This window comes from Arachis ipaensis, chromosome B03 (genome assembly GCF_000816755.2).
Source record: "Arachis ipaensis cultivar K30076 chromosome B03, Araip1.1, whole genome shotgun sequence".
Classification (NCBI taxonomy): domain Eukaryota; kingdom Viridiplantae; phylum Streptophyta; class Magnoliopsida; order Fabales; family Fabaceae; genus Arachis; species Arachis ipaensis.
In genome coordinates this window covers 118,819,114-118,829,480 of record NC_029787.2, presented here as the reverse complement: position 1 = coordinate 118,829,480, position 10,367 = coordinate 118,819,114, and the positions used below count along the sequence as shown (strand labels likewise).

Here is a 10,367-nt window from a genome sequence, read left to right as displayed (position 1 = left end):
ATACATTAAGGTGGAGTAAAACAAACAAACATAAAAACATAAACGCTATAGACAAAGCAACCAATCTCCTTATACACCTTCGACTCAGCTAACAACTCCCGAAGCCATCACAGCCATACCACTCTTTGTAACTCAACACCGTCTTTGTTTGAATGGAGTCAATACTTGCCCGTGCATTTTTGAAAATTTTGGCATTACGTTCCAACCAGATGTTCCAGATCACTGCAAAGAACGCCACCATTCACAGCTTCTGTCCTTGTCTTCTGCCGTGCATGCCAATCCAACTCCCAAAAAGATCTTTCATGGTTTCAGGGATAACCCAAACACTACTAAAGGATCGCAACCAGTAGCACCACACCTACCATGTTACCTCACACCGAAGAAATAGATGCTCAACATTTTCTACCCCCTTGTGGCACAGCAAATATTATCACTATGAATATGAACTCCTAATCTAGTCAATTGCTCCTTAGTATTAATTCGACCAACTAGCACAAACCATTCAAACAGTTCAATTCTTGGGGGTACCAAGCCTTTCCATAGTGCACTGGTGAAACTATAGCTCGTGATCTCCTCTGACAACGTTTGGATTACCTGCAAAAAGGACTTCGTGGAAAAGACACTTGTGTTATCAAATTTCCATATCACAGTATCCTCATTTTCAGGTGACATCCTCACTGGCCTTAGTCGCTCATGCAGTTGATGTACCAGTTCTAACTCCCATTGGTATACTATTTAGTATTTATTCAAAATGATGCTATCCAACCTGGTTCCTTGCCAAAACGAAACATAAAACATTATCAAATAATTTTCTCTTCCTCCATCTCTTTTCTATTTTTCCAATTTGTCAAGCATTGTGAAAACATATTTTTCTTGGAGCCAAAAAATTTCAATTTAACATATCTTCATATAGAGGACTTTTGGCCAATTATACAGAAAACTTATTTATACCCAACATCTAAATATTTTTCAGCTTTAAAAAAATTAACTAATAAGTGAGAGGTGTTCAATATAAAATATTAACAGAACCAATAATATTAATCAATTTTTTTTTCTTAATTGTAACTCGACAACTTTATACGTCATGTTAAGTATTTTGCCAAACATTAAAAACCTCTATATATAACCACAAAGGCAAAATTGTCCAAGCAATGCCTAAATCTATTATACATGCTACATGGTACTATACTTTAGCAAAAACTGTTTGAGCAAACCTAATACAGTAGAGAACACCCAAGGAAAAAATCAACCAACTAGCTGGAAAAATTTGAATCAGAGATAGATTCATGATTCCAGTGATCTATCTCTCTTTAGGTCCATCTGCAAAAACACACATTTACACTCTCCTCTTCCACTTGTGCAGCTGGCAGGGAAAAAGAGGGCTATTGGCTAGTTGCACCCTTAGAATCATCAACACCGGGTTTACCATTGCCCCTGTCTGGATTCAGTTCGCTGTTGGATTTAAGTCCATAAACATGACCCATTTTCACACGCTTTGTCTCCAAATATCTCCTGTTTTCCTTTGTAATAAGTGCTACCAAAGGAATCCTTCCAGAAATTGTCAAACCATAACCTTTGAGCCCAACATATTTTGCTGGATTGTTTGTCATCAGCTTCATTGAACGAACACCCAAGTCCCTCAGTATCTGCAAGCACATTCTCAGATTATTTTAATCAATTCAATGAAGTAAAAACATCTGAAACTCTATGTTGCTCAGGATAATAATAGGATGAATAGCTGCTGCTGACCTTGAAATATTGTAATTCTTTTTTAAAATCGCAATGAATTTAAACGTGTAAAATGCTAAGTGTTTAAGACATTCAATATTCCAATCATTCGGTAATCTACTAAATCTACCTGTGCACCAATTCCATACTCTCTTGAGTCAACAGGCAATCCCAACTCTTCGTTGGCTTCTACGGTGTCCCGTCCATCATCCTGCAAGTTATAAGCGCGAAGCTTATGACCCAATCCAATCCCCCTTCCCTCGTGTCCACGAAGATACACCAATACACCTCTACCAGCAGCCTCAATCTGCTGCATTGCAATAGCAAGCTGGCTCCCACAGTCACATCTTGCAGATCCAAATATATCTCCCGTAAGACACTCTGAATGTACTCTCACGAGAACATCTTGTCCATCTCCAATGTCACCCTGTAAAACAGTGAAGATAATAAAATGGCTAAAACAAAACCATTGAATCAAGCTAAAATCTAGCATGATAGATTTCAAGAATTCTAGTAAATCTTTGGATTAGTTTGAATTGGCTTTTGAAAAAGTACTTATTTTTTTATCAATCTTTTTTTAAGAGACAAATTATTTCACATCTAGATAGGTTTTTTAAAAAGAGTTTTTAAAATTTAAATATTAAATTTTTTATCAATTTGTTTTTGCTTTTTTATTTTTAATAAAAGTACTTCTTGTAAAAGACATCCAAATAAATTTTAAATTGAATAAAAGTACTTTATTTTTTAAGAAAAATACTTTGTCATGCATCAAAAATATATATTTTTTTTATCTTTGTTAGGTTTTGACAACATCAAAATGTCACGAAGTTTTTTAATGAAAATTTTATGACATTAGAGTCACTCTGTAGAATTTCATGTCGTATTAGCCAAGAACATTAGTTATTTGGGACTTTAGGACATTTTCAAGATCTAAAGTATGCTTTGCATGCTCACATTTTCTGTTTAGTAATTAGTACATCTATATATAACTTACCTTAACCATTGCAATATGCTCCACGCCATCTATAAGTGATCTATAACAGCAAGCATTAAATGGTCCCCACATTGTTGGTATAACAGCAGCACCAGCATGTTCTATTAGTTTATCTCTTTTCCTTCTATATCTGCCAGACAAATTAGTATTAATATTCTGACGGTGTAACAAAATAAACAACAATAAATATCCAAGTAATAAAATATAGAGTACATGAAAAAAAAATAATAGAAACAAAGATGAGAAAATTCAAACAGTTCATTTTGAAAGTATCTCATTTGATGGATTGAAGGCAGGAAATTAAATGGAGTAGAAACAAACTGGATTGAAATTTTCTTAGTGGTATATAAATTTTTCATTTTATAGATGGAATACAAACAAACTGGATTGAAATTTTAGCAGTAGTACATGACTTTTTCATGTTATGACCAGATACTATGAGAGTCAAATGATTCATGTAGCTAATCCAAATCCAGTAGGATAAAACTCGTTATTGTACATGAAAATATCCATCTAGCAGAACAACTTAATCAAATATAAATAACAAGCAAACGAGCTCTGATCCGCGACGGATTAGTCCTTAACCTGTCGGGTTGGGAGATACCGTGGGCAACTAAATAACAAGCAAACATTATAATTGGCTAATAGTATCCTAAAAAACCCTGAAATATGGCCATGTAGCTAAGCAAATTTTATCACATGTTCTAAAATACAGAAACATACCTAATCAAGTCAGCAATAGATACAATTTTCAAATTTGTGCGTTCTGCAAACTGGCGAAGCTTAGGCAATCGTGCCATGGAACCATCCTCGTCAACAATTTCACATAGGACTGCTACTGGATTCAAACCAGCAAGCATGGCAAGATCAACTGAAGCTTCTGTGTGTCCTGCTCTCTTCAACACACCACCTTCCCTGTATTTTAGTGGAAAAATATGGCCTGGGCGATTGAAATCACTTGGTTTAGAATCGCTAGATGCAAGGGCCAAGACTGTTGTTGCTCGATCACGAGCTGACACCCCTGTTGTGGTACCATGTTTGGCATCCTACAAATACAATATAAATTGTTCAAAAGTAGCATATTACGTAAATATGCTCTTAAATTACAGTAAAAACAATTCCCATCAGAACACAACAATTATTGATGTGATAATAATATAACCTTTTTGCTAAATGTCTGTAAAATACTAGTAACAAAAAAATACTACTAAATGCAGCGAATCAAAGATAAACCAAATTATTGGTAAATCAAATATATGATACAAGTATAGCATGGCAACTATGCTTCCCTGAAGTTGATTTTTGTTATGCACTGTTCTCGAACTAACGTAACAGTAACAAAGGAAGAACTTGATCATGGAGACATAAAACTAAATCTATGAATAAGAGTTAAGTACGATTTTGATTCTTAAGGTATAGGTCGAAAATTTTTTTGTCACAAACCCTTTTTTCATACAAAATCATCTTTAAAGATTAACAAAATCGCATGGAGGCAGCAGCGGCGGACAGCTTCTTCTTCTTCCCTTCCCCTTTGCAGGGGTAAAAAAAACTCTCTTTCTCCTGTTTTTTCTTAGTTTTTTTTTTAATAATTTTTTGTGTTATAGGTAATTTTGTCCAAAATTTGAATATTTAAGTAAATGAGACGATTTTAAATCTTGGTTTTAAACCTTAGCGGTGATTTTATATAAAAAAAAGGTTGAGGACGAAAAAAATTGTCTGCCTCTCAAAATCGTACTTAACCCTAAATGCATGTACTAACTGTACATACCACTGTCACAGTGAATGCTGTGCGCAGTTTTTCATCATTGTCCTTGCTGTTTACCATGAGTGGAAGATCCAGTCTTTCCAGATCTTCCTCTTTCATGCTAATGCAGACTATGCCGGTTCCATGCTTAACAATAAAAGCCATGGCCTCAGGTGTTACTAACTCTGCTGCCATGATTAAATCTCCTTCATTTTCTCTGTCTTCGTCATCTACAACAACTACCATCTGAAGCACTAGTGTGAGTGAATAACCTAAGTTAAACTAAATTGAATGGGGGGAGAGAGAGAAAAATAGGAACCTTTCCGTTGCGAATGTCTTGAATGGCCTCCGGGATGGAAGCAAAACCTTGCGTGGGAGTGTCAAGATCAAATTCATCATCTTCATCAGAAAACCGATTGATTCTCGTAACTGATTCAACCTTTTTGGCAGCAGCATCAGAGCCTAGCCTATTAGAATGCAGTTCTCCCCCTGCAGCTTCAATTCTAGAAATAGCAGAGTGAATAGAGGGGAATTTAGAGGAGAGTCGGAGAAACACGAAATCTAACGCATGTCCATTTGTACGGCGCAATCCATTGAACAATTTGAAGCGTTGGGATGCAGAAGCACTACATTAGACATAAAAAAAAAAAAAAACAAGTCAAAAGGACGCAAGAGAGGGACGCAAAATGAATAGAGTCGGGAGGTAGTTTACCTTGGGTGGAAAAGAGGTGGTGTGGAGGAATACGAGGAGATATTGATAGAAGAAGAAATAGAAGAAGCCATGGAAGTACTAGGGTTTTAAATTGAAGGGATTGGGTTAGGGATTGAGGCAAGTTGGTTGGAGTAAACGTAGTGGAAGAAAGCAACGGAAGGTAGTTGGTTTAATACAGTTGTCGTGTACATTATGGTATTTATAGTTATGCTTAAATACAGTCTGCGCTGATGCACTCCACGCGCTTCAACATAATTCCATCCCTTTCTAGTATTACACCTCTCACTTTCACCCTTACTTTACCTTCATTTTTCTTGTTTTCGTTCTATTTATTAATTATTAATTATTAATTAAAAAAAATTCAGCCTATCTATTAATAATTTTAAAGTGAGAATGTCAAAGTAGTACTTTCTGTATTCTCAAAAAAACATTTAAAAAAGACATATACCTTAAAAGTATTTTTTTTAGAAAACGTTTAGGAGACCAGTAATTTTATTAAATTTTGGCTAGCATGTAACTAATAAAAGAAATCCCACATCATTAGATGAAATCTCACACTATTAAAAATATTATTGATAACTACTTAATGACTATAAATCACAAAAGTTGCTGACCATAGCACTCTTCTTTTTTTGATTTCCTCTGCATGGCACCACTTCAATTTATGAATGTAAATATATAATAATTGAATATTAATTTAAAAGAATTAAAAAAAATTCCAACTAAGTAATTCATTTTTTCCTTTATATATGTATGCATATGCATTGAATTAATTATCTTTTGTCTTTGAATATGTATCATTTAATTGATTACATTCAAAATAGTGAATTGTTTTATATTATAGTATCCTTAAAAAATCAGCTATTAATAAATTTTTGCAAAGTTATCATTGTAAGTAAAGCATTTCAATTGATAATAATATTAGTGTTTTTTAAGATTCTTTAATGATTTGTTATTTTTTATAAGCATTCCATACTTTGTTCAATATGAAATTTTGATTTAATAGCTTCTTTTTTTAGATTTATACATACTAGGGTTGTGTGGAAACTTTATAATAATTTGAAAAAAAGCTTTATCTTTGTTTGAGTAAGTAATTTAGTGTGTTGTTATTGTATATGGTTTTTTAAGAAGGTTGGTGTCAAAGGTGTAATCACTCTTAACTATATAAAACTTTGGTGCCATCATCATTGTATGATGTAACTGTTGTCGCTTTTTTTCATTGGGAAATTTTAAATTTGCATTTAGTGTAAGTCTTGAAATCTATAATGTCCAGTTGAGTAAAATTTTTGTGGGTGTGCATGTTTCAATGATGCTTAAAAATAATGAGTTATTGAATTTTCATAAATAAGATCATAAGTAATGTCATAATGTCATGCAATATAGTTGTTTTTATTCTAGATTTATTTGTTTGATTTGTTTCAGGCTCATGGAATCAGTCATTTGATAATTCCTACAAAGGATTATGTATCTCTTTAGTTATATTTCAACAATATATTTATTAAAGAATGGTATTTATTACTGTGCTTTAACAATTTTTCTTTAGTTTCAATGATTGGCGTGTGAGATTAGTGAAAAGCATTTATGTAATGTAGCAGTATTTAAATTGAGAATTTACAAATGTTTCTAGATGTCTATATTTAGGAGGTTCAACGGTTTTCAATTGTGTAATATTTTTAACTCACTTATATCTTAAATTAGTAAAGTTTTTTATTTTGTTTTTGAATCAATTAAATATTTTATCTCATCCTTATGGCCTTTCTATATATGGGTCTTTAGATTGTAGAGTATATAATTTTTTTTGTTGCGTTCTAACTTTTTGATGAAAAACGAGATTGGATCTTACAGTAATATTGTTGTTTCAATAATGTCTTTCATTAATCTTTGTTTTTTAGTAAACAAATAAATGAATGAATTAAGCGGTTAGTTGTATTTTAGTAATATTATTGTTTGTGCAAATAAGTGATAACAAGTTTTTTCTTGCATTAATTGTGTGAAGGGCAAATCAACTATGTCCGAAATAGGATAAACACATTTTCCTTTCATTGTTGTGTGAAAAACTATCTCTTCGAATTATCTTATTCAGTAACTGAATTTTAATCAACATTCATCTTAAAGGAGATATGTTGTTAATTAAGTTGTGGTAGTAAACTTTTGTATAAGGTAAAAGGATTTTTTTACCTAAAAGGTAACCTACAATTTTCAAAGGATTTTTTTAATATAGTTCAAAAGTTTATATTTTCTTTTTTTTTTCCACCTTCTCATATTCTCATATTTTGATTTAGATTTTTCATTGATGAATTCAATCCTTGAAATACCGTTTATATGATTGCAGAAAATTAAGGAAGGCTTTAAAAGGATGTTGTAGTACTGTTTGCTATTGAGTTTTAGCAAAATGGGAGATGAAAATTATGCCTTTATGTTATACATGTTACATCTTTAATTTGTTTATGACACCTTGAATCATGTTGAGCTAGCACTTTTTTACGCAATTTGCAGGTTGCAGCTATGTTGTTAACTGATATATTAAGTTTTCAATTTGGATTTGATTTCAATTTACTTTATACCTATGGGCCTATAATATGATCCCATTTCAGCTTGCATCAATTATATACATATACGGATAAAAAATACTAATAAATTATAATAGTATGTGAATATAACATGCACATCCTGTCATAGTGTGCTTAACATGACATGTGTATAACTCAATTATGTTGAAAAGATACTATATATTAACTCCATCATTATTGGAATTATTGCAGTTTTTGTGTGTGGCTCTTATTTTCTTTTGATCAGAGGACATATCAGATATGTGTGATTACTTGCTTTTGTTGAGTAAGACATGTGAGAATTATAGCAAAACAAAAAAAAAATGGTTTGATTGTTAACTTGATATATATCAGTACCCTTTCCTTTTTTTTTTTGTAATCTTTAAGAACAAAAAAAGTATAGTGGCTTTTAGGTATTTACATATTCATCATGAGTTTTGGTATTCATGTATATATACGAAGAAAAAAAAAATGTCTTCTGTCTTATTTCCATGCAAAGATTGTTAAATGTTTCGACCAATCTCTCAAAACTAATGAATGTTATATTTTTTCGCTTTTTAGTATAAGTGGTCTTCAGCTTATGATTGCAGAATTATTTGTATAATACTAACAAAACCTAATATTTATTTAAGGAGGATGTTCCCACAAAAATGTGTAAAACTGTCTTTTTGTAAAAATACTTATGTGTTGTATTATTATTAGACGTATTAATGAACCGATTATTTTTAAATTTCTTAACAAATTAGAATAAAATCAAATTTTTTATAATATCAATAACAATAAACCTAATTGTTATCAAATTCGGTTGAACCGTTCAATTTACAAAACCTACTGGATCTATTTTTTTTTTGTTTTTTTTAAAAACAAAAATTAATGATATATTTGTCTTTTTATAAAAAAATTAAACATAATTCAGTTTAAATTATGTAAATCAATCAGATCAAATCGGATCTCATAATTATAATAGACAATTGAATTTATTATTGTTGTTATAATAAATCGATTTTATTCTGATTTATTAAAAAATAAATTATTAACCAATTTAATAAAAAATTCAATAATATCATGACACATGTAAACGTTTTAAAAAAAAGACATTTTTAATGTCTTTGTCCAAGTGATCTCTTTTATTTAAACACATAAATATAATAGCTTTCACATTTAAATGAAAGAAGAGTATTATTATTAATAATAGAAATTATTACAACTGAATAGTGTTTTCAAAAGAAATGATCACATATAATTATAAACAAAAACCATCAAATAGAGTTATACATAGGAGGCCTAACGTCGCTGAATCGACAACTCTATTTGCCGGTTAGCTATCGAGCCGAGTTTCAAGGTAATGCTATCCCCCTCCTTTAAATTGTATACTCTACAACATTCATTTCACCCAACCCCAAACTTCCATTCTCCACATCTTCCTCCACTTTTCAATAAGTGGAAAAAGAACACATTCTTCTCTACATTGGAATCTGGACCAGTGATCGTCCAAATCGAACCATCTCCAAATACTTTAAGATACGCAGCACATTTCGAAGCCAAATACTGCAACGAATAATTTATAGTTAAGATAAACATAATATTTTCATACACAATGAATAACAGATTTAGGAAGAACATTCAATAAGCTTGCAAGAAAAAAAAAAAAGAAACCACTCTTTTAAGATCAAGTTACCAATCTAGATTGACCCAGATCCGAAGCTGTGATGATCTTTTCATAATAAACTTCTGAAGCATATCTAATTCAGGATAATATGAATATGTTAGTCACTACACTAAAAAATAGCAAGCTATCCCATGATATTAAAATCCAAAACACAAGGAAAAAACGTTACATCTAACATTACCTAGGATCAGACAATTCATTTGTCGCGTTACTTTGTTCGTTGACCTCCAATGATAAACTGCTTCCACTAGACAAATCTATCGGATTATGCGAATTATCCCCTACCAGTGTCCCATCTTGATCATTGTTTTCATCACCATCTGATGAAAACTGATCATCAGATGGTTCAGACCCAGATAGAACAATCATATCAGCTGATGAGTCCTCATCAATCCTGGTATACTTTATGTGGAACACTCTTGATACATTATCAAGTGTCACTGGGTCCATTAACTCAAGAACATAGCAGTCAGGATCAAAGTGAACTTGGATGGGTTGGTTGTCCTTATTCCACAATGAAATAAAAAAAAATTCCAAAACCGACATACCTAAATTGAACAGATGCCCCTATATCGATAAAATAGAAAGTTCTAATCTGTTCAAATGAGCAGTCAGTTATGAACAACTGATCATTCTTTCTTATCACCTCCAGCACTAAACAATTATCTAGCTCGTCAATGACATAGAACATTGGCCCAAATCCTTCGCCATGAGTAGAAACAAAAGTTGGGGGAAGAGCTTTCTCACTCTATATTCAAATTTCTTCCCAAAGTTGATTCATGTCTAACAAAAGATGCTAAAAATGCTTCAGATGATTTTACCTAATTATTTAGCAAAGAGAGGTATATATACCTTTAAATCTACCATTATTACTAACTAAGCAACACAAGAGAACAATAATCATGTAAATAAACTGACATTATAATGAGCATCACAAAAACAGGTAACTAAGTAACTAACACATATGAGGT

At 31.9% G+C, this 10,367-nt stretch overlaps 1 protein-coding gene across 3 annotated transcripts; it reads right to left on the bottom strand.

Moving 5' to 3' along the window:
- Positions 1,038-5,363, bottom strand: LOC107631079 (bifunctional riboflavin biosynthesis protein RIBA 1, chloroplastic). Of its 3 annotated transcripts, none has more exons than XM_016334399.2 (7): positions 5,179-5,360; positions 4,786-5,092; positions 4,491-4,712; positions 3,446-3,768; positions 2,723-2,852; positions 1,859-2,155; positions 1,038-1,646 (listed from the first exon to the last, which is right to left on the bottom strand). In XM_016334399.2, exons 1-7 carry the CDS (start codon positions 5,247-5,249, stop codon positions 1,383-1,385), a joined length of 1,614 nt encoding a protein of 537 aa, XP_016189885.1. In that variant the 5' UTR covers positions 5,250-5,360; the 3' UTR covers positions 1,038-1,382. The 3 variants fall into 3 exon arrangements, with proteins under 3 accessions (XP_016189885.1, XP_020975069.1, XP_020975068.1); XM_021119409.1 differs by lacking the exon at positions 1,038-1,646 and adding an exon at positions 1,676-1,767 and having other exon boundaries at positions 1,801-2,155; positions 5,179-5,363; XM_021119410.1 differs by lacking the exon at positions 4,491-4,712 and having other exon boundaries at positions 5,179-5,362.